Raw genomic sequence first — 25,598 nt, forward strand, 5'->3', positions numbered from 1 at the left:
AATACTTAAGTGTACTTATACACATATGTGTATGTTAGACTATTAAACGTAATGGACATTTAATTTTGTAATTTTGTATTGTGAAATATTTTATTACATTGTATTGTTTTGTTTTGTCTCTCTGATGTGTTGAAAAGCATAAAGAAATAAAAGAATCTGATTCTGTACATATAACAATACACCCCGACAATCTATTGTATTTTCTCAGAGCTCATAATACGCGATAATGAGTAGTTCATGTTAATTGGAGACCTCATTGCAACAAATATAATTTGCATGAGTTTTTAAATGGTTGGGTGCCTCGACGTTCCTGGAGAACAGGTAGAAACTGTACTTATGATTTTCAACAGTGGTTATGTGTGCTCTATTTGATCAAAAATTAAGGACCATGTTTATTTTTTTAATCAGTACAACATGAAGAGGACCATTGGGACTTATTACCAGGTATATATGAAAATAAGCAAGAACAATTGCTGACATTTTATGAGTGAACCGATACCCATTATAAAAAGATAAATAAAAAAAAATGCCTTAGTAGATCATGTATATACGGAAGAGCATTAGGGCCATGAAGCAAAAAAAATAAATTCATTTTTTCGTGTTAATAACTCGAAATTTCGAGATAATAACTCGAAATTTCGACTTACTAACTCGAAATTTCGAGATAATAACTCGAAATTTCGACTTACTAACTCGAAATTTCGAGATAATAACTCGAAATTTCGACTTAATAACTCAAAATTTCGAGATAATAACTCGAAATTTCGACTTACTAAGTCGAAATTTCGAGATAATAACTCGAAATTTCGAGATAATAACTCGAAATTTCGACTTAATAACTCGAAATTTCGAGATAATAACTCGAAATTTCGACTTAGTAACTCGAAATTTCGAGATAATAACTCGAAATTTCGACTTAGTAACTCGAAATTTCGAGATAAGAACTCGAAATTTCGAGATAATAACTCGAAATTTCGACTTAATAACTCAAAATTTCGAGATAATAACTCGAAATTTCGACTTAGTAACTCGAAATTTCGAGATAATAACTCGAAATTTCGACTTAGTAACTCGAAATTTCGAGATAATTACTCAAAATTTCGACTTAATAACTCGAAATTTCGAGATAATAACTCGAAATTTCGACTTAGTAACTCGAGATAATAACTCGAAATTTCGACTTAATAACTCGAAATTTCGAGATAATAACTCGAAATTTCGACTTAATAACTCCAAATTTCGAGATAATAATTTTAGTTATGGAGATTGGTAATGCACTAGATTTAGTGTCTTCATTCATCATTTGTGTTTCTATGTTAATCATAAGTATATTCAACACAATCTATCATATTCACTTAAAGGGGGATCTCACGAAAGCAAACTAATTTTACTTTTGGTTATTAAGACGAATTGGCTATAAATCATCCTGACCTAAACTGATAGAGAAGATGAAGTTGATTTCCCATTCTTGTGTGTATATATGTATGTGGGAGGCCACTTAAAAGGGGCCAAGAACTAAGAAGGCTTATAGTAAATTGATAGTGGAGGTAATAATGACTATAAGGAGGGGCCTTTCATCTATGTTTTCAGTCTTAGACAAATCACGGAATTACAAGTACAGATGCTATCGAAGACTTTGATTAAATGAATTTAACAATTCTGCTTAAAACTTCATAAAAGTTTAAAGATGGTCACACATGTACCTGCATATACACGTCATAATGTGGTAACCTAGACGTTGAATAAATGAATCGCCTGAAGATGGCCGTTAGGCCTGAAAACGTTAACAAAACACAACAGTTGTCATGTTGAATTTATATTTTTCACATTTATACATAAACATACAGTGCATTCCTCTTAATATCATGTCCTATTTGTCAGACAAAAACATGATATTTACAGTAGTGACATTAAGAGAAACATGTTTTTTCACTAAATCTAGTGCATTACCAATCTCCATAACTAAAATTATTATCTCGAAATTTCGAGTTATTATCTCGAAATTTCGAGTTATTATCTCGAAATTTCGAGTTATTAAGTCGAAATTTCGAGTTATTATCTCGAAATTTCGAGTTATTAAGTCGAAATTTCGAGTTATTATCTCGAAATTTCGAGTTAGTAAGTCGAAATTTCGAGTTATTATCTCGAAATTTCGAGTTATTATCTCAAAATTTCGAGTTAGTAAGTCGAAATTTCGAGTTATTATCTCGAAATTTCGAGTTACTAAGTCGAAATTTCGAGTTATTAAGTCGAAATTTCGAGTTAGTAAGTCGAAATTTCGAGTTATTAAGTCGAAATTTCGAGTTATTAAGTCGAAATTTCGAGTTATTATCTCGAAATTTCGAGTTATTAACACGAAAAAATGAATTTATTTTTTTTGCTTCATGGCCCTAATGCTCTTCCGTATGTATAGCCGTTTTGATATAATACCTGCTATCTGTTGAGATTTATAAAACCATTTAAAAAAGAAGTTTAAATAATACAGCATGAATATAGATTCAATGAAATATTATATTTGTCATATAGCTAATAAAATCATGTGAAAAACAAATTTCAAAAATTTTGTATACTTTCAAACACGTCATTTTTGACAATCAATCTTTTACCAATATCAACCTAATTTGAAGGCTCACAAATTTACCAAAATCAAGAATCTAAATTTCCCTGTAAAGCTACAAGTTTGAGTCGACTTTCTTCAATCGTCACTAGCGGCTGAGAATTGAAAACAAACCCTAAAACTTCCAACGTCAGCCTGGTCTCCAACTATACCTATTTTTTGTTCATACCCTAACTATTCATCTAAATTATGTACACTTTGTATTTAGTGTTGAATTAACGATGTTAGTTACTTATCTCTATTTATATCTATTTATATATATTGTTTGTTCATCATCTAATTATTCTCACAAAGTATATACTTATATTAGTTATACCTATTGTTTGGTAACTACTATCTATCTACTCTTATAAACTGTATTATTTACTTTTTAATTATGACTTAAGGTACTCGTCTCCAGTTATGTTTATTGTTTTGTCCACCCACTGACTACTCTGACAAATTGTGCTTTTGTTGTTAAAATCAATGTTTGCGGATGCTTTTCACCAGTTACGCCTACTGTTTTGTTCATCCTCTATAACAATTAGTTACGTATTGTATATATGTGTATGTTGATGCTTCTATGTTATACTTATGAGCCGTAAGGCTTCAAGTTAAATAAACTATACTATACTTTACTTTGATACCGTCTCATATGTAACATCACAAGGCGTGGGGGATAATCTCGTGTTTATGAATAAATTAGCTTTATAAGGGTAACGCATAGATTTAAATTTGTATCGACACGGACAGTCTCATTCATAATGAATTAATTCACACAAATTTGTCCTTGGGGACATGTCTTTGACTTTACAATCTGGGTGAACTTTGATATATCCCTTTTGTACGACTCGGACGGGTTGTCTTCATTTCGTGTGGTCAATGGAACTTAAGTGGTAACATCTTCGTCTGGTCAAGGGACAAATTACGTGATAACATTTTCAACTTCTTCAAGAAACTTACGTGACAACTATGGGACAGGAGGATGAGTAAGTATTAAATGATTAAATTATTTATCTATTACTTATCAACATTTAAACATAATCCGAGGACGCAATCAATGATTCTAAATTATATTCACACATAAAAATGTATGTCATTACCTGTTGTGTGTTTGTCATAGAGACATATCTTATTTTCTTACATAATCAGTGATTGATTGACTTTGAAGGCCTTGTGCAATAGAACAGCGGTCGATTACCAGGCCTTCGGCCTCGTGCAATAGAACCTCGGTCGATTACACGTACCTCGTGTCAAATATTCTGGACTATTGCACAGACACCCATGATAAAGTTGTATATCATTTTTTTATATAACCATCATGCATGTACAAGTTAAAATTGTGATTTCATTCAAAAATCAAATAATATATATATATATTTTTTTCATTTAAGTTTCATTCCAAATCAATCTAGAAATCGAAGGAATGGTTCATGGGTTACAAAACGTCCAGTACTAATTGTCGGACTTTGTCTGACCTTTGTTGTCATCTACACCGTTGCTTTGACGCTTGGAATTGTACTTTCTCACCAACGGAGTGATGGACACACGGCAAACGTCCGAAAGATCACGATTGCTGTTGGCGCAGTTGTCAGTGACCATGAGACGTGTTCAGAAATCGGACGGTATGTAGGAAAGACCAATAAGGAAGATTTAAACGCAACGACTGTGTCTTTTCGTAGAAGGGCAACAACATCAAGATGCTGATAATCAATTGTCCTTTTACCTTTATATAGGTTTCTGTTTTTGAAAGTGTTTAAAACATAACCAAATGTATGGCACCGTTTATTTGAAAAATACATTTACAAATATTTACGTGTACATGTAGTTGAACGTGAACATGTTGATGTTGATTATCCTCTAAGAGAAAGAAACAATACGTTGGCTGTACACATTGTACAAAGGTAAACAGCTGAGAACCCTTGGATTTAGGTAGTAGACCCATTCGATACATAACAAAGAAACCACTGGTTAGTTTAACAGCTAACGTATAATTGAGTATGTGTATGACGTCATAATATATCACGCTGTTTTAGGGTAAATATTCATTATATAAGAAATTCGAGTCATTAAGTATGTGTGTGATTTATTTCAGAGACATGTTGGCGAGAAACGGGTCTGCAGTTGACGCCGCAATTGCTGCACTTCTCTGTGACGGGCTGATGTCAGCACATAGTATGGGGATAGGGGGAGGTAATCAAGAACATTATTCAGCAGGTTACACACCACTAAATAAACAAAATGAGACACCAAATCTTGACCAAGTCTCCATATCCAAAATAGTCAAATGTTGTGTTTGGTGTCCTTAACTTACGCAACTTGAGCGGGAGATAAGATTTTAAAAGATATATCCAATTTCTTTATTAACATAAAAATATGCTATTTTTAAGTACTAAGAGTTCAGAAAGTAATTAACTTGCATATTTTGAACATATCCAAAGATATGTAATAATTCTGAATCACGAAATTACGTACATACTTGCAGCTTGATAAAAACGGAATTGACCAATATTACGGGATATTGTTGGTGGAAATAGCGATTTATAAACGTTTTAAGGTACATGTATGTGCACTCCGGGAGAAGAAAACAGCTGTGTTTGATACGGGGAATAGTCGTTGATAGTCATATTGAATTTCAAATCAGGCTTAAAATCAAAATCCAGCAAGCAATATTTTGATAATACAAGGTTTGAATGGCTGATGCAAATGAAAACACCGCAGTATGAGTTATGGCGCTGAAATGGGTGAGGGTCGAATGGGGATGGAACTGAACCTATGGCATTTATATCTAAAATTAAGTCCAAATTGAACAAATTGAATAACTGAAGACGGAAAACGACATTACGACATATCAAAGCGCTATATATGGCACGCCGAAACTTCCATTTGATAAATCACAAAGCTCAGACTCGAGAGATGAAATTTGAGAACATCTCGTAATATCTAATCCATACAGTGGTGTTTCATAAGATAGATTACAAGTCGATTTGAAGTGTGACCGATTAAAACCGGAAATACCCGAAGTCATCTGATGTACATTATACATTACAATGTACATCAAATGGCATCCGGAACTCCTCAGTTGAGGTATAGCCAGTCCGAGGATGATCCGAATGCATCAAATGGTAGATTTGCTGTAATGACAAGCAGTTCTCATCCTCTGTTCCCATAGTGCAACAAAAATATGGCGCCCGAATAAAATCTAAATATAAAATGACTTCCGTTTCAAATTTTTTTCTGTAATTTGCCTTAAATGGTAAAAATATTGTCTTTAATCAGGGACGTACATACATCTATGCATGTCCCTGCTTTCATCCAAGAATTAAAAAAATAACTGTAAAAGTAGAGATATTTCAAGTGTGTAAAATTTGGCATATTTCTTCTGTGACGAAACTAACACTGTACTCTGTTATAAAAGGAAGCTTCTTCGCCATCTACGATTCCAAAACTAGACAGACCAGGACAATAAACGCCAGAGAAACAGCTCCCTCAGCGCTCACATATAGTCTAAATACACAAAGGAGTGTGAACAGCAGTAAGTATAGTGATATTTAATCTGGACGATTAGGATTTAAGACTTGTGGTTTCACCGAGGTACTAAGAGACTTTTAACGTGAAGAAATTATGTCAATATCAGGTCAATTTCAGGTCAATTTCAATGACTTTTACCATGAAAATAATTATGTCAGTTCTTGGTCAATTTCAGGTAAATTTCTTGACATGAATTTGAGATGATTTTTTGTCAATGTGAAACCCAGAAAGAACACGTGTCAATTTCATGTATTTTTTTTCAGACCAAATTTGTTTCATGACATTATATCCGTGTAGACAACGTTTCACTAAATTCGTGTCAATATATGCACATCAACAGCTCCTTCAATAGAGATTCAAAAAGGTTATACTTTCGTTGTGGAATCAAAGCTACACCCATAGAACAAATTCGGTCCAACATAAGCATGCTACTGAAATTACAAACAAATATATTTTTTCTACAAGGAAATTACTGTAACTGGAAAATATTTCGTTTTTTTTTTTTTTTAGTTAAAAGGCAAATGAAAGTCAAATTGAAGCCAATTTCAGGACAGATTTAGCTCAATTTCTTGACATGAATTGACTAAATTGTTCTTTTCATGTCAAATTGACCTGAATTTGGCCTGAATTGACATGCAAACAAGTTCCTTGTGTAAATAAGTGTTTGTTTGTATGATACCGTGATATTTTGACAAAAAATTGGTGAAACGTTGTCAAATTAAAAATTTACGTGTATGCGTTAGTGCGACAATGGAAAAATAATGTAAGTTTGTTAATTTACAGGTTTGTACAAGGAATTTGTATAGTGTTTGCTTAGATAAAAGTGGCTGCAAATTTACTGTAGAGACAAACACTTTTAAACACATTATCTAAATATTTTAATGTAATAAAAACGCCAATTACTCACAACTCCTAGAGGTGTTTTCTTTGTAGTATTTCAGCTGCAGTTGTCGGCCTTGCTTCGACCTGCATACTGGTTTCATTTCTTTATTTATATTTATTTATTTATTATCTATTATTATTATTTATTATTATTTATTCATTATTTATTCATTATTTATTCATTATTTATTTATTTATTCATTTATTTAACCACAAAGAACAAGCTTATTTGTCCTAGTTAGTTATATCTTATCTGTCCAACAACAGAAGTCCTGTCGATAGGAGTACCCGGGGAAATCCGTGGATATTGGGAAGCCCATAAGAGTTATGGACGACTGCCGTGGGCGGACCTTTTTCAACCTACTATAAATCTGGCTGAGAACGGCCACTACCTCTCCCAACCTGTTCACAGAGCATTTAGGGTCCTCAAGCAGAAATTCAACATGGATTTCGCTAACAACACGGAGTTCTGGTAAAGTGTTTCGTTTACAAATGCTAAGTTTTGGCAAAACGTCGTTTTGAATATTTTGTGGGAAATATCAATGTCAAAAAGACAATGTTTTGAATGTTGATACAATATGTCCGATAATTATTTTTATTCGGAAGAAGCATGTCATTAAACGATCGTGCATATCACGATGTGACTTAAAAGAAAATTTGAGAGATTCATATTTATTATTCAAATTTCATAAATAATAATTTTGTCAACTCGTTTTAGTAAGATATATTGTGACGACACTGGACAAATAGCACCCGAAGGAGCCATCATCAAGAACCCACGTCTGGCCCGGACCCTGAGAGGGATCGCTGAAAATGGACCGTCCTACTTATATGAAGGGCCGATAGCCGATACAATTATTCGAGAAATTCAAGAAAAAGGTTTGACACGATGTGATGAAACTTAACTACACTCTCTGCCCTATCGACTGTCAAGCTTATCGCTGATTGGCGTAGAATGTTCACGTGATCAAGCCTCGGTTTAGAAACTATCGATGATTACGTCAGTGGTAATGGAAGAGTGGAACGAAGAGAAATAGATTCCTAGTTCCAAATGTCATCACAATTAATAGCTTGATTGTAGTGTATAACAGCGAAATGCGAGACGGATTTTCAAAATCAAATAAAACTAGTGTTTTTGTCTTTTTATTCCATTGTAATTAGGAAATATGTCCTTTTATTTAATCATGAGTAATAACTGCTACATATATAAAGAATGTGAAATTCAAATATCTTGTAGGTGGTGTTATGACGAAAAAAGACCTCGCGGAGTATACCCCGATTGTGGAAGATGGTATTGCCGTAGATCTTGGTGACGTCACGTTGCTAACCATGGGTGCCCCTAGCGGTGGACCAGTTTTAGGTCTCATCTTAAATATACTGAAAGGTACGTTATCTTTAAAACTTCGTCGTCATGGGAACAGTTGAACACGGCAAGCTAACCTCGTTTTGAATTACAGGATTATATCCGTGCGAGATTTAAGTTTGAATACTTTATTTTATTTAGTTTTTTCTTACGTCAGTGTTGTTTTGTTAATTTGAATATAAATTATTATTGTCATAATCTGTTAACTTCCAGAATATAAATATATGACATGGATTATTGACTAAATATGACAAATCACAGATGATCACATGAACATATGTATCAAAACTGCTTGACAAGACAATGGTGAAGATTATCAGATTATAACTCTCAAATTTGAAAGTTGATGTCTCCTGTTCACAAGAAAACCATTGTCGTTAACATGACTACATCACTTCAGCACTTTCCAGGTTGTATGAGTTTTGTGCCATATTGTGTTGTGAAACGTTTATAAGGTATTGTTTAATATGTTGCATATATCTGTCCTCATTTTAACGAGAACATTTTAATCTACAGTAGAAATGCACCTTACACATATCGTATACTTTCGCTGAGATTGAGTTGCCTCCCCTTAACAGTTAGTTATACCGTAAGGCTGTATGCTCAGGATTCGATAAAAATTGTATGAAATACTACATTTGTATCTCAAGGTCATATGTAATTATGAAAGACCGAGTGCTGTCGATTTGTACACTGAAAATAAAAAGTAAGGACGCATGAATTTTGCATCGTCTATACCATTTGAACTTTTTAGTACATTTGTACAATGGATGGAATGAATGAACATAGCTCAATCAGACAGTAGCGAGTATAAAAATATAAACCCACTAAAGACAAATGGTTACCGTTCTACAATAAATTTCAGTTACAATATTGTATGAACAATGCATACTTGGCTGGCAAAGAGATTCCACTACGAGTGCCTAAATGCTAAAGGAACCAATTTTCCTTTTGACGTAAAATGTTTTCGTTTACTTTTTGGGGTTGGTATTTTGGGGGATGGCTATTTGTGGGTTGGTATTTTGGGGTTGGTATTTTTTGGGTTGGTATTTTGGGGGGTTGGTATTTTTGGTGTTGGTATTTTTGGGGTGGTAATTTTTGGGGTGGTAATTTTTGGGTTGGTATTTTTGGGGTTGGCAATTTTGGGGGTTGTTATTTTGAGGGTTGGTATTTTTGGGGTGGTAATTTTTGGGTTGGTATTTTTGGGGGTGGGTATTTTTTGGGGGGTTGGTATTTTTGGGGGTTTGTATGGTGTCTGATTTTGGTCATATCACACTGCCGCATTCAGCCCCATATTGATATAATACTACATTGCTTAGCTGTTGTCTACTATTTCATAATTTTGAAGTTTCTAAACGGAAGACGAATAAAAATAGTCTTAAGATCACATAAGAATAAAAAATAGAATTTAATTTTTACCAAAATTGTCCAAATTGCAACACTTGGAATCTGAAATATTTCAATCTTTCCTTTCTTTCCTCATTACCCTGTATGTCTGTCTCTGTTTTGATATCGTTCTCTAGACGTTCATATGATCCTGGCTGTTCGGCTGTGAGGAGTCCGTTAACCCTCGTATTTTGGCGTACTGAACCAGTATCATTATTCATTAAAATTTTAAAGGGGCATACCTTCATTCGGCCATCAGAAACATGCACAATTTCTATTGATGAAATCTATGTCTGAACGATGATAATATGAATGTCTGCGCCTACGTGTTGTGAAATTAACGCCGAAATGTACAAGAAAAAGTCTGATAATATACAAATACTGTATGTCTTTGAAGTAATTAGCGATACTTCGGGTCGAGTTAAGAATTTTCAGGACTTAATACTCGAAGAAGTTTAGTTTATCTTGAGAGTAAAACTGCCTTATTAATGTAAAGATTATAGCTTTTACTATTTGGAAAAAATACGTATTTCACCAGTAAGTTTAATTTTGACGACCTAAACCTAATTCAAAGGAAGAAATGTCCCTTTAAACGTTTTTTGTTTTGATACAATATCTTCAGGAAACCAATCATGTATGCGGTCAACAAGTTTCCTTCCAGTATTTACAACACTGCACCTACTCTTGTCAGTTGAAAGTTGTATTTTCACTTCACTAAACTAAAAGCTAGGAACATGTTTTTATTAAACAGGAGTGCTTCATCTTGGGAAATCCGACATGGCTACACCTAACAAGCGCTCTGCTACTTTCCATGCTTTGGTGGAAGCCACGAAGCTAGCGTATGGCGATAGATGGCAGCTGGCTGACCCGGCTTTTGTGCCAGACGTGAAGCAGGTACCACAGTTTGTCATGACAGTTTCCTCATATTTTTTTATTTTTTAAGATGCGTTTTTGATAATCTGTGTTATTAGATACTTTCCGGAACCAATTCACCGTACTCTAATTAATCCAGTTCGAAAAAATTATAATATTTTATTTTCATGACAAACACAAAAGTGACTAATGAGACACGCAAATCACATTATTTATGAACTTTTAAACAGAATCACAGTTTATTATCCTAATAAATGTGACCTCAAGACAATATTCTCTTGTGTCTAATCCTCTGATCCGTATGGATCTCCAACATACACAGGACTGGTTTTCAAATCTGATGTCTTTTTACACAAATACAAAATTCCTAAACACTCTTCGTCTACATTTTAGGTTGTTGATAGAATGATTTCTGATTCGTACGCATCGTTTCTGAGGAAGGAAAAACTGGACATGCGCAGAACACACGAGTGGTCGTATTACACCAATAAAACTTACCAGCCGAAAGACCACGGTACTGTGCATGTGTCAGTTCTAGCTCCGGACGGAAGTGCTGTTTCTGTGACAAGTAGCATCAATTATTAGTAAGTAATTGATATCTTATGACATTCTGGTGGAAAATTAAGCTTTGTAGCTTGTACTGTAGTTAAACATGTCCTGAAGACGAGATGGTCTGAAAAGGAGAAATGAATAAATCATATTCTGTAGAAAAAGAAACCAAACAAAAACAATTTAAAAAACAAAACAAAACCAAATAAATAAAAACTAAACAAAAAACAAAAACAAACAAACAAACAAGAAATTTCTTTAAAAAAGATAAACGGCATAGTTTTAATGCTGATGGTTAAAACTGCTGGTGAAATAAATTAACAAACATAATGCGTGTCAGCACGGATAACAAAATTATATCAGTTTGAATCATTCAGGATATAAGTTTACTTTTGTGTCATTTGAAAAGATAACTCCAGCTTGCATTCAATCTTAACTTTGTTTCGTTTTAAACTGCCTGTCTGCATTTTGCATTTGCCGCTACATTGACCAATCACATACTTCATCTTGACCAGTAACGCCACCTGTCGCGTCATATTCGGGGCCAAAAGAATATTATACGGTTATGCCGAAAAAACAAAACAGCATTCCTTTTGCTTTATGAAGCATTAATCTAAAAATAGATTTAAAACCAAATTACCTGATGCATCTAAAGTGAAATGTTGAGCATATTGAGAAGCATCTATTCGTTAGAGAAAGCTAAAAATGTATTGAATCCTAAGAGAATTTCGAACGATACCATGCCAATTGTACAATGTAAGCCTACCAAGGTCATATATGTAAACTATTTGATTAGGGTCTACTGGATTGCGTAGATGTCGTTATTCAAGCCGACAATAATCACATCACCAAAAATAGTCACAGTTCCTAGCCAACACAAGCCATGTCCCTATTTCTAATCACCATAGACGATGTTCTCATTTCTAGTTACCACAGCCAACATCTCTATTACTACCCACTACAGACCCGCCAGGGACATTTGAAATAACTAAATCAATTTCATACATATATCTTTCAAACTGATATGCAACATATTCCTTCTTTTATTACAGTTTTGGATCAGGAATTTTATCCGAATCTACTGGAATAATTTGGAATAACGAAATGTCCGATTTTTCTAAGGTAAGATATTTATATTATACAAATATATCAAGGATGAGAAGTCAGGCCTCGTGCAATAGAACATCGGTTGGTTACCAGTACCGAGGGTCAAATATTCTGGACTATTGCACAGGCACCCATGATATACGTGTTTTATTACATAATCACTAAAACACAATTATAATCACTGAAATCTCGACTTTTCTGTAGGCCTAGAAGTCACCATGACTGTCGTCTGGCAATGTTTGCATCTGAGTGACTTTGACGCTTGAAAGGGTAGGACTAAATTCCGAAACGCCACCAGTGTTCAATAGTTCGCACGTGGCCGACCTCCAAAATGCCACAGGTGTTCAATAGTTCGCACGTGACCTTGTAATAGTCATTTAAGCCGTGCAATAGTTCAAAATATCACTTGTGAGTATAGTTTAGGAAAATGAAACGCAGTATGTAATAAAATGAAATGTTGTATGACGATCTTGTATATATTATCATGTATATATATATATTTGCACAGTACATAGTACACTTGTGGGATTGCAATAGCACACTAAGAATTGTAAAACTAATTTCTTACACGATATATTTTAAATATAAACCGTTCATCATATCTGTGAAAGCTTTAGGTAGATATGTTTTAACCTATTGCCTTTTTAATGAAAACCGCTTTATATCATCGAGCTTCGTGTAGCGGTATGCCGGATATTCCCTTAACATAAGTTTGATATAGATTTAACGCGAACAGCATTGTATTACTGATCAGCATATTATATTAATTCAAGTAGGTGTCATGTGATCAGACCGTTATACTTCAAAGTATAATAACTGATCTATGGTGAACTTGTTGCGGGGGCCGCGGTGGCCGAATGGTAAAGGTGTCCCGACACTTTATCACTAGCCCTCCACCTCTGGGTTGCGAGTTCGAAACCTACGTGGGGCATTTGCCAGGTACTGGCCGTAGGCCGGTTGTTTTTCCCCGGGCACTCCGGCTTTCCTCCACCTCCAAAACCTGGCACGTCCTTAAATGACCCTGGCTGTTAATAGGAGTTTAAACAAAAACAACAATGATGCACCAAAGTCCCATTATATTTAAAAAGCATGTTTTAATTGACTATTTGATAGAAATGCCTCAATCTTTTTGGGATTTGCTGTGTCTTTTACGCCGTTACATGCTAAAGAGTTAAAATACTAAAAGATAATTTTGAATCGTGTTATGATATTACCGAATCTATATTTAGGTAATGCGTCAGCGATTCGAGACCGTCCTTCTTCACGTTTGTATATATCTGACGATTTTCATGTGAGAAGCATGATAATAGTACATATGCATTTAGCTTATCTGATCACGGTGTCAAACTTGAAATTCATTTCAGTTAGACCTGTTTCGATTCTTATCGGTACATGTTCTAGAACATGACACCATTTAAACATGATATAGTGGTATTGCATTACAATTCTGATCAGTCGATCTAAAGCCTTCTTCACTACAGACAGTACTTGGTATCGCTTCACGGAACCAGAAATAGAATAACGGCACGCGCTGTATCGTTGCAATCAAAATCATTAAAATGAACTGTAAACGAGCTTTATGGCACACTTTTATTATATGGCTGTGTTTATGACCAAGTTGCTATTCTAATGTGATGTTCACTCGTATGTTTATGATCAGTAAATTTGTATTGATACATTTTAACACAATGACACTAAAAACCATATGTTTCTGAAGAATAAGCGTCTTTTGGTGTATTTAGATCTAAGCCAGAAAATAACCTCAGAATAAGAGCAGGTTGACCATAGTCCCGTTTTGGTATGGCTTGTTAGAATACCGGTAAACAAAATTGAAATATTAAAAACAAAATTATATATTTATATATCAAGCACAAAATTATACACATATGGCGGTCGCCATGGTTACTACTGTACATGTCACAATATCAGCTTCCTATCGAATAAGGAACAAGATATTTTCAAATTCTATACTCTGATAGACTACAAATAGCAAACAAAAAATTCACCTTTATTTCTTTTATCACTAACATTTCAAAATTGTTAGCCTATCCCATCAAATGGATTTCTTTATTAAGTTTAGCGAGAACTGGACGAAGTTTGACTAGTGACCTAGTCATACGAAATCTTAAACCTGGTGCAGTGAACACAACTATTGCATGCTTGTGCAAAAGACTATTGAATACTTGTTTGATACGAAGACATCAATTACCACCTTACAACTGAACTACACATTGCATTTCTAAAGCCACTTCCGTAATGCCATACCAATACTTGAACAAGTGATGCTAGAACGTGAATGTTGTTATTGCACGGTGACGCTGGAATTTGCTGTGAACATCGAGAACTACATATGATGTATCTTCAAAAAAGATAAACGGCATAGTTTTAATGCTTGTTATTATAATGTAAAACTGCTGTTGAAATAAATTAACAAACTAATGCGTTTCAGCACGGATAAAAATATATATCTATCAGTTTGGATCATTTTTGGTGATATAGGACCGTATTTGTATCAGGAATATAATTTTATTAATGTGTCATTTGAAAAGATACATTCACTTATTCTGCTTTCACATTCAATCTTAACTTTGTTTCGTTTTTAACTGCATATCTGCATTTTGCATTTACCGCTACATTGACCAAACACATACTTCATCTTGACCAGTAATGCCACCTGTCGCGTCATATCCGGGGCCAAAAGAATAGTATACGGCTATGCCGAAAATAACTGACCTAAATATAGATCTTATGCATTACAAAAGGATGAAATATGTAAACAAAATAAAATAAATTCTAAGAATGACCGAAAAATGAGGTAAATTATTATTTATTTTTTAACTTTTCCGAAGCAAGTTTCATAAACGTTTAAATGTACTAATCACGCTTGTTGACACGTGTGGAATCGCGCGCGGGGTCACACTTAAATTGGGGATACACAGAAAATAAAAATGGTCGACCGATGATCCCATTCATGGATCTTTTTACGTCAGATCATTGAATCCAATCCCGGTCACTCAAAGGAAGGGGGTATGCTATGTGTGTATTTGTCCCAACAGCACCATCAGACCATCCAAGTGTAGTTCTAAGTGAAAACATATTAACACTGTTGCTACTACTAAGCATTGTGTCTTTAACGACGGAAATCTCGTAGACTATTTGCATATAAAGTCATTGACATTGAGGTTCGCTAACCTATGGACAAAAGCAATAGCGTTGAGAGCGATATGGTGTCAAAAGACTTTGCTGAAGCTAGGCGCCGCCTTGGTGACTTGTCGGCTGGTGTCCTGGAGACAGTTGACATCTCTCACGGCACAAACATGTCAGTAATTATCGACTAACGAACGATTTGTTTTCAGATAAAGGTGCCATGTTGTTGTTCAGGAATTGCTAGGATATTAAGCATTTCTCTGAAAGTGTTAAGCAGATGAACTAGTTTCTTGGATACGAATAGCTCTAGTGTTTGGTGTTTTGATGGATACGCCCATCATGACTTTCATTTTGTATTTCTCTATGTACAGTTGAGTGTAGACTAAAGGTTACACAAAGTGCACTCCGTTTGGATTCGGAGTACACTCCGTTTGGACTCCAGGTAAACTTGAAGTGCACTCCAAGTGCACTCCAAGTTTACCTGGAGTCCTATCAGGCTCCATTCTACCTGGGTCCACATGTTCCTGTAACCAAGTACATATATCCATAATGTTTATAGATAGATGTATACTCATATACATTTAGACTCCTAAAACATGTAACAATAAGATTTATCTTTGTATATATCATCTTATTATTTTGTTGGTTAATTTTTAGTTCGTTAACTAACAATGCATCTGATATAATTGATTTTTTATTAGGGTTAATGATTTTATTTATTAGAAAACCCTATATAAAATATATAGATGTATTCTGCACACACTTTTTGTTGGTGTTCTGGAATATTTTCTTAGGTTGGTAAAGTCAAAATGATAGAAGTTATATGACACAACCAATATGATATATATGAGTGTGATGTTCGATGACCACACTGTCACCTTCATCAGACTGATGACCAATGTAAAGCACTGTCTTATGTAGTGTCCGAGATGGTAAAAGATTAGATTTACTCTGAAGGATGTTTCGTCTTTTCCATGATCCTATTGACACCAACTTCGAAAACAGTGGGACGAGATGGTAAAAATAAAAAAGAATCAGAAAGAGATGGTGTGACGTACTGTAGTCGAATCGGCTATGCTTTGTTTAACACCTGGTCATAGATGTGCGAGAGTCTGTTGGTGTCTTTCCCGACTTAGTTTAGCTTTCATTTTTGTGATGGTATATGATTTGTAAACGTTAATTTATTTTTTGCTAATTAGACATTTTTGTCTCTCATTGTCATTGACTTAATTTAATTCAATTATATTTATTACATATCAATTCAACAACAACAAAACTTGTTCCTTTAAAATTGATATTCAATTTGGACTCTTCCAGACCAACCCTCGTAATTTTGTCGAGCCAGGTAAGCGGCCTCTGTCGTCGATGGTTCCCGCCATATTTGTGGACAAATCCGGGGAGGTACAAGTAATAGTCGGTGGTAGCAGGTGGCGCCACCATCACGCCTGCCGTAATGGAGGTAAAATATCATACATTATATTTGACTAAATCATATCAACATCATGTCTAAATCAGAGCTGCATATTAACGTGCATTCCTTTATTGGGTTCTTACCAGTTGTACCAGATAGGTACGATATATTCTAATGGAACGCAATTTAATATCAAGCGAGTTCCCAAGATGGCGGCTATCGCTCGCTTCATATATAAAAAAAAAAACATTTTCCTTTTTGACAACGCAACGGATGTGAAATCAATACCTGAATAGTTCCGTCAAATATTGTCATATATGATTAAAAGGAAAGAAAACTCACAAAAGGCAGTCCCATTCTCGTTTGTAAGAAACGGTATTCGTTCATGACAAATGAAGAATCATAATACCGCCATCTTGGATTCAAATGGTACGCTTAAAATACGATTCACGAGAACCGATTCGGTTGTGCTGTTACATCGCGTTCCGTTATGAGTACAGCAGATCTGTACCGGTACAAATGGTCGAACTCGATAAAGGAACGGACGATTAGAGTTGGCTAAGTATTTCCTGATTTCTTTCTAAATTTAGTTCATGCTTTGCCCCTCGCTTTTGCGATGTTGGGTTTGAATTAAGTATCGTTTACATGTTTACTAAGGAAGCTCGCTGGTTCTTTTACATACAAGTGCTGAGTAGGCTACAAACGTTTCAATATACATTTTTTTATACCATATCAAAGAAAACTATATGTCATTTTAAAATCTGTTTGCATTTAAGGCCCTTAGCATCACTGATGAGTCCTACGATGGCAAAACATCTGTATGGTGCTACTCTATCGTACCATTAATTTACATTGAACAGCTTACATGTTTTTCGCAGTACACAAACCCTCATATTGTGTATTGAACTTACCATGCATTCATTTCTTTCAATATTGACACAGAATAAATACAAATATACAAAAAAACAAAAACAAAAAAAAAAACAAACAAAAAACAAAAAACAAAAACAAAAAAACAATTTCTATAAGGACATATTTATTTTCTTCAAATATCTTTTTATACAAACCAATAAGTGATATGTATTATTTTCCGTTGGCAGGTTTCCGCTTTCCTACTCTATCTGAAGGACAGTGTCGATGAGGCTGTAAGGCGAAAGAGGTTCTTTCATCGTATAAAAACAGATACTGTTGAATACGAGAAAGGTTTCCCACAGGTCAGATTAACTCTTCATAGTACATTTTAGTTTTGTTTGGTGTCTTCCTATGAACAGCTGTGGTCCTTTAAGATGTCAGAGAAATCACTACATTTATATATGGAAGCAGACAGTGATATCCCTTAAAACGGCTCACGTGCCTCAACCTCCTTCATATGATTGGTTGGATTGTAATATTGCATTATGGGTACACGATTGTCACGTGATTGTGTGTTTACTTTCATATGTATTGATTTCTCCGACCTGTTGAAGGACTCATACGTGTTATGTGCTAGCTTCATGCGTGAGGTGGTCTGACTGATGTGTTTTAAGAAATGTTGGTACATTTTGTCCTTGTTTGTCTCCTAGTGATAATGCGGATCTGATCCAAAGTTTATAGTGCTGTCTCACTGAAGCATACTGACGAAAACACCCAGCAGGACACTCCACCTGGTCAAATTTTAATGACAGCTTGAGAACCAGTAGTCCGAATTCAATCGACTGAACGTTATGCAGGGATAAAAAAAACAGAATTTAGAGGTATATCTCGACCAGGGAATAATTAGAACTCGGAGTTTTCCTCGCAGATGCGAATACTCAACTAAAAGTAAAAAAAAAATATGGGCGTTCCAAGGGAGATATTAGGAAAAAGAAAGAGAAGAAAAGATAAAATCCCAAATTTAGTCGCCTCATTCGAATCTTGCAATGACAGTAGCTAAATTTTCACGCCCAACATGCAGGTTTATTGTGATATATAAGGAATAGTACAAAAGTCCCTCTACTGATGTGTATAATGGTACGATACAGAGTATACACAAATAGCTATGTGCTTGACGTTCTTTCCAAATCCGACATCGGAAACTTTTTTTATATTTAATTACTTGACTAGTACACATATCCATCATAATTTTGATATTTCAGTTGCCCATCGCTCTCTCGGGCCTCCTAGATAATTTAAAGCCTCAGCGTTTTTTAAACGAGTCCCAGAATGATAAAATGTGTAGCTATATAATGTAGATAGTTGTATTCGCTCTAATGTATCAAACTCCCAATTAGAATTTGCATTATCGAGTGTGCCTTTTATAATCCTTAGATTGACATTCCTACTTCTGTAAATTTTACGATAATCCATTGTGTAGGTTTTGGTAAAAAAAAAACGAAAAAAAAAAACGAAAAAAAAAACCCGTAAATTAAAAGCATCAAATGATTAAATCTAATAAGAAAAGTCTTTAGCTAAAATCTATAGTGACTTAAAATTGAAATATTTTGCAAAAACGAGACAGCTGAAAAGGTGTAGCAGTTTATCTTCCCTGCTAACTGCAAGGAAAAGCAAAACGCCTGCCAAGAATTCCTGTCAAACATTCAATCTCCGCTGAACTCGAATCGAGCAGGCTTGGAACGTTAAGATAGTTTTTACGGATTTCCGTCAATGCTACAAAGTATTGAATTATCTTTTCCTGTGCGTCAAAATATTTATCTAATAAGATGCTATCAATAAATCGATCTGAGGGAAATTTGCAATTACCAGTTATAAATACAATGTATGTCGTTTTAAAAGCTTTTTTCACTTTAAAACCTACTCTCTGTACATACAGACCATTACCCTAGGGATTCTTAGCTTAACGAGACGCCAGAGAAACAAAGGGATATTTATAATATTAGAACAATAACGAATAGCAGAATTGATTACAGTGGCTGACAAGGAAGAAACTAAATAATGTATCTTAATATAGACTTTAAAAAGTAGTTTCTGCATCATTGACGGATTTCTACGGCTCTATTATATATGGGTAAAGTAAATCAAGCGCGCGCGTTGTATACTTGGCAACTGACTGAGTTTTTCGCGTAGAATGAAATGAGTTAACAAGATGTTGGATTATTGGAAATTTAAAAGTATGGTCGGACGAGTAATATTTGTTTAACACTTTCACAGTGACAAGCAAGTCGTACGTTTATATAACTGATAAATCATTGATGTTTTAGTACAACAAAATAGCTTCACTTCGAAGGAGACGTATTGTTTGACAATTCAGTCGTTTATCAATAAAATATGTATTCAGGATTTCCCTCCTTAGAAAACTCCGATCTACTACCGCCATTATCATAAGCTGCCCCCCCCCCCCCCCCCCCTCCTAGTACATATGTATCATTGTGTCATGTATTGTAATTCATGTGCTTTACGTACAAGTGGAGTAGAGATAACAAAATTGTGGGATCCACATGTGGGGTAAAGGTAACAACATGTCGGGTACCACATGTGGAGGATATGAAACAACAAGGCGGGTACCACATGTGGAGTAGAGTTAACAATATGGCGGATACCACATGTGGAGGAGAGGAAACAACATGTCGGGTACCATATGTGGAGTAGAGGAAACAACATGTCGGGTACCACATGTGGAGTAGAGGAAACAACATGTCGGATACCACATGTGGAGTAGAGTAACAACATGTTGGGTACCACATGTGGAGTAGATGAAACAACATGTCGGGTACCACATGTGGAGTAGAGTAACAACCTGTCAGGTAACACATGTGGAGTAGAGGAAACAACATGTCGGGTACCACATCTGGAGTAGAGTAACAACATGTCGGGTACCACATGTGTAGTCGAGGAAACAACATTTCGGGCACCACATGTGGAGAAGAGGAAACAACATGTCGGGTACAACATGTGGAGTAGAGGAAACAACATTTCGGGCACCATATGTGGAGTAGAGGAAACAACATGTCGGGTACCACATGTGGAGTAGAGGAAACAACATTTCAGGAACCACATGTGGAGCAGAGGAAACGACATTTCGGGTACCACATGTAGAGTAGAGGAAACAACATGTCGGGTTCCACATGTGGAGTAGAGGAAACAACATTTCGGGTACCAAATGTGGAGTAGAGGAAACAACATTTCGGGTACCACATGTGGAGTAGAGGAAACAACATGGCGGGATACCACATGTGGAGTAGAGGAAACAACATGACGGGCACCACATGTGGAGTAGAGTAACAACATGGCGGGTACCACATGTGGAGTAGAGTTAACACCATGTCGGGTACCACATGTGGAGCAGAGGTAACAATTTGGCGGATACCACATGTTGAGTGGAAGAAATAACATGTCGGGTACCACATGTGGAGAAGAGGAAAGCAACATGGCGGGTACCACATGTGGAGTAGAGGATACAACATGTCGGGTGCCACATGTGGAGTAGAGTAACAACATGTTGGGTACCACATGTGGAGTAGAGGAAACAACATGTCGGATACCACATGTGGAGGAGAGGAAACAACATGTCGGGTACCACATGTGGAGTAGAGGAAACAACATGTCGGGTTCCACATGTGGAGTAGAGGAAACAACATGTCGGGTACCACATGTGGAGTAGAGGAAACAACATGTCGGGTACCACATGTGGAGTAGAGTAACAACATGTTGGGTACAACATGTGGAGTAGAGGAAACAACATGTCGGGTACCACATGTGGAGTAGAGTAACAACCTGTCAGGTAACACATGTGGAGTAGAGGAAACAACATGTCGGGTACCACATGTGGAGTAGAGGAAACAACATGTCGGGTACCACATGTGGAGTAGAGGAAACAACATGTCGGGTACCACATGTGGAGTAGTGTAACAACATGTTGGGTACCACATGTGGAGTAGAAGAAACAACATGTCGGGTACCACATGTGGAGTAGAGGAAACAACATTTCGGGCACCACATGTGGAGTAGAGGAAACAACATGTCGGGTACCACATGTGGAGTAGAGGAAACAATATTTCAGGTACCACATGTGGAGTAGAGGAAACAACATGTCGGGTTCCATATGTTGAGTAGAGGAAACAACATGGCGGGTACCACATGTGGAGTAGAGGAAACAACATGTCCGGTTCCACATGTGGAGTAGAGGAAACAACATGGCGGGTTCCACATGTGGAGTAGAGGAAACAACATGTCGGGTACCACATGTGGAGTAGAGGAAACAACATGTCGGGAACCACATGTGGAGTAGAGGAAACAACATGACGGGTACTACATGTGGAGTAGAGGAAACAACATGTCGGGTACCACATGTGGAGTAGAGGAAACAACATGTCGGGTACCACATGTGGAGTAGAGGAAACAACATGACAAGTTTAAAGTGACAGGCACCAGAACAAACACTTCCGTCTGTATCATAACCGATAATGCGCTCCCATGAACTTCTGTTTGTTTATTTGTTTACTGAGCTCTATTTTCACTTTCTAGATGTAGCATCTCTATGTTCCGATTTTGTTCATGTTTTAACATTCATTTCTAACAGTATTCGTAGTGTTGTAATAGAATGCTATGCATCCTGTACAATGGCAATTTTTGTCAGGAATGACCTGCTTTAACCCACTGTATGATCACAGAAACCAGTTGATAAAGGAAATAATATAGATATATTGCAGACATTGGCGGCTTGTCTCTGTGACCCATTCTTGTCACAAATGAATACCAAAATTTGAATTGTGGAAAAAAAAAAATTACATTCCATTTTTAATTGTTCATTTTTCATTATTGTTCTTTGTAAATCAAATTTCAGATTTTTGGGGACCAGATGTGGTATCGTAGTATTGTTCCCAAATTATCCTCTTCCACGGAACCTACATATTTCATTACCAGTAAAGTGTACCTTCAATCAGTCCGTATTGTCTCCGTAATGTTGTTAACAGCTGCGTAGAAAAAAAGTTAATCAATGAAAAAAAGATAATCCAGGCTTTATCGACAAAAAATAGCATCGCGCGGTTTCAAGGGAGGAAGGTTGATGAAAAAACGGGACATTTTACGCTCAACATCGTGATTTTAATTTGAAATTTTCTTGTTCGGTGTGAAGTCATATGTTTTGGTTGCAATAGTGGACTTGACCTTGATTTGACCTCGTTTAATAAGAAACAGAACATGTTATTAGCTCCCTACCGTGAAACGGGGGAGGGACATCACTTTCTGGTATGCCGGACACAGCCGACAGCTTGTTGGGGTAACAAAAAAATCAGACAATTTTAAAAGACCATGATATCTCGGACAAGTTTCAGGGTTTTTGGTCAAGGTCAAGGTCATTGTTACTATTTTTAGCAGGGAGCCACTAGGAGACATATTGCTACACCCAATTTACCTGTTCTCCTTGAATATTTCAAGGATTTCAAGGTAAATCGATATTTAATTGTGTATCGCCATGGTTTGATCGGTTAAAGCCGGTTGGGACCATTTTCGTAGAAGTAAATAATTTTTTTTTCGCGTTATTACGCGAAACTAACGCGTTATTACACGAAACTAACGCGTTATATCGCGAAACTTTCGCGTTATTACGTGAAAATTTCGCGTTATAACGCGAAAAAAAATTCTTCTACGAAAATGGTCCCCATCGGCTTTCGTATGATTAAGATATTTGGTTTAGTTTTGATTTTCCCTATTATTGGTAATTCCTTTTTTTTACACAGGACATCATGAAGGATCTGGCGGCGCGGTATGGCCATACGGTAAAGGAGTATAGGGGAGAATATATGGCCGTTATCCAGGCCATCGCAAGAAATCCTAGAACAGGGGAGATAACTGCATTTTCAGACGAAAGAAAAATATCAGGAAAAGCGAAATTCTTAACAGAGGAGATTGAAGTGACTTTGTAATTAGATATTGATTATTAATCAGTAATTAGTATTGACTAATTATGCAGATTATTATATTTTTGCTTTTCTTACATGATGTACATCTAGATTTTGCCCAATCGCATACTCGGGGAAGCTTATTGTATGCCTCAATCGATACCTGTATATATACTGGACATACAGTTGATGTATTTTGCTTTCAGAAAATGTTTTTTTTTTTAAATAATTAGAGAGAATATTTACTATACTACTCGACGGATGTGCATCAGATTATATATGTATATTTTATTTCATACTGTCACAGAGTGTGCGTGTGTGTGTGTGTGTGGTTTTTTTTTATATATTATTCTTTTATTTGAGAGAGGAATGATATTTAACATTTTAGAATTAGGATATTTATCGATAATTTTACGTAAACGAATATTGAAACGCCAGTCAATAAATCTGACCGTTGGTTGTATGATGGAATAAAAAACTAAATAAAAGTGTTTTTTTAGACATAGCTATGCCAAACACCAATGTCATGGTAATACGCGACGTCAGTATACAAGAAAGATTTCTCGGAGACCATTTTTTCTTCATTGACGTCTACTGCTTCCATTAGAATACTTGTTACCAATGTTTTCTCTTTCCGCTCGGATCTATTTTTAGTCTAAGACCCTTAAGCCTAAATGAATTATACGGCGCCCTTTCCGAGGACCTTGGATTGAAATCCAGTAAACAGACATTATATATATATATATATATATATACATACAGCATGTGTCTCGGTTTATAAATCACCTCTAAACGGTAATGGAATATTTCCATTAAAAGTAATCAATGTATTTTGCAATATTTTGAATGACAGAAAGGAACAAGGATGTGATCATATTTCATGTAAATTCCTTTTATTTACCATGGTAACGTAATCAATATCCGTCAGTGGTGCCTTGCAATAGTGCGGAAAGCAATGTTGGCGAATTATGCGGCCAACAAGTTGTTATTTAATGAACGAAACGCCAAGATGACGTCATAGCGAGCCGCCGGAGTAATATGACGATGGATCATCAGAAAAATGTAATACCGAACACCGCGGCTACGATGACGTATTACCGAATCACCAGAGCGACGAAACAACGAAACAACCGTTACAATTTACCTAGCATTCAGAAACGCAAAAGCGACGTAACGTTGGGTAGACTAGGATTGCTTTTGACTATCTATCCAGACCTTCAGCCGACCCGGCACGTGGCACAAAAACACAAACTGAAGAAACAATATAAGAAATAATAATAAAAAAAAATAACCCCCCCCCCTCCCCCCCCCCCCCCCCCCCCCCCAAACAAAAAACAAAAAACAGAAAAACAGTAAAATCAATTAAAAAAAAAAAAAAAAAAAAAAATGAAAAAAAAAAAAAAATAATTACAATTTTTTAAGACAAATTTATGCCAAAGATCGTGTCATGGTAATAAGCGACTTACAGTTTACATACAAGAAAGATTTCTCCGAGACCGGTTTTTCTTCATTGATGTCTGCTGCTTCCATTAGAATACTTCTTACCAATATTTCTCTTTCCGCTCGGATTATTATATTTTTTGCGGGGATTAAGGGTTGGGTTGGAGGGGGTTGAGGTTCGGGTGTGTCTTTGTGTGTTTGGGGTACATGGGGGAGGGGGCATATTGAAATAAGGCTAGAATAAAATTTCCTAAAAATGACACCGGATGTAGGCTAATGTACATCGTGCGTCATTTTTACAGAATTACATACATGTATATACACTAGGAAAGGTTAAGACACACGTAGCCATTCACAAATTCTCACTTCCCTGTGTCATGGGATCGCACGCACGAAGTCAGTACTTTCCGCTGTTCAGACATGACGAGCAGAACACATAATGTCATCCATACGGTCTGCCATTGTGAGGAACTGTTGTTTCGAATTACCATTAAATCA

General features: G+C 35.8%; 1 protein-coding gene across 1 annotated transcript; it reads left to right on the forward strand.

Annotated features, from left to right (window-relative positions):
- The first annotated feature begins 3,431 nt into the window (after nucleotides 1-3,431).
- LOC117336512 (glutathione hydrolase 1 proenzyme-like) lies at nucleotides 3,432-23,892 on the forward strand. Its single transcript, XM_033897121.1, has 13 exons — nucleotides 3,432-3,585; nucleotides 3,991-4,221; nucleotides 4,692-4,789; nucleotides 6,015-6,131; nucleotides 7,277-7,481; nucleotides 7,728-7,888; nucleotides 8,247-8,393; nucleotides 10,510-10,652; nucleotides 11,025-11,215; nucleotides 12,233-12,302; nucleotides 16,752-16,893; nucleotides 17,946-18,059; nucleotides 23,499-23,892. Exons 1-12 carry the CDS (start codon nucleotides 3,569-3,571, stop codon nucleotides 17,984-17,986), a joined length of 1,563 nt encoding a protein of 520 aa, XP_033753012.1. The 5' UTR covers nucleotides 3,432-3,568; the 3' UTR covers nucleotides 17,987-18,059; nucleotides 23,499-23,892.
- The last annotated feature ends 1,706 nt before the right edge of the window (nucleotides 23,893-25,598 follow it).

The sequence above is a fragment of the Pecten maximus genome, chromosome 10 (assembly GCF_902652985.1).
Source record: "Pecten maximus chromosome 10, xPecMax1.1, whole genome shotgun sequence".
Classification (NCBI taxonomy): domain Eukaryota; kingdom Metazoa; phylum Mollusca; class Bivalvia; order Pectinida; family Pectinidae; genus Pecten; species Pecten maximus.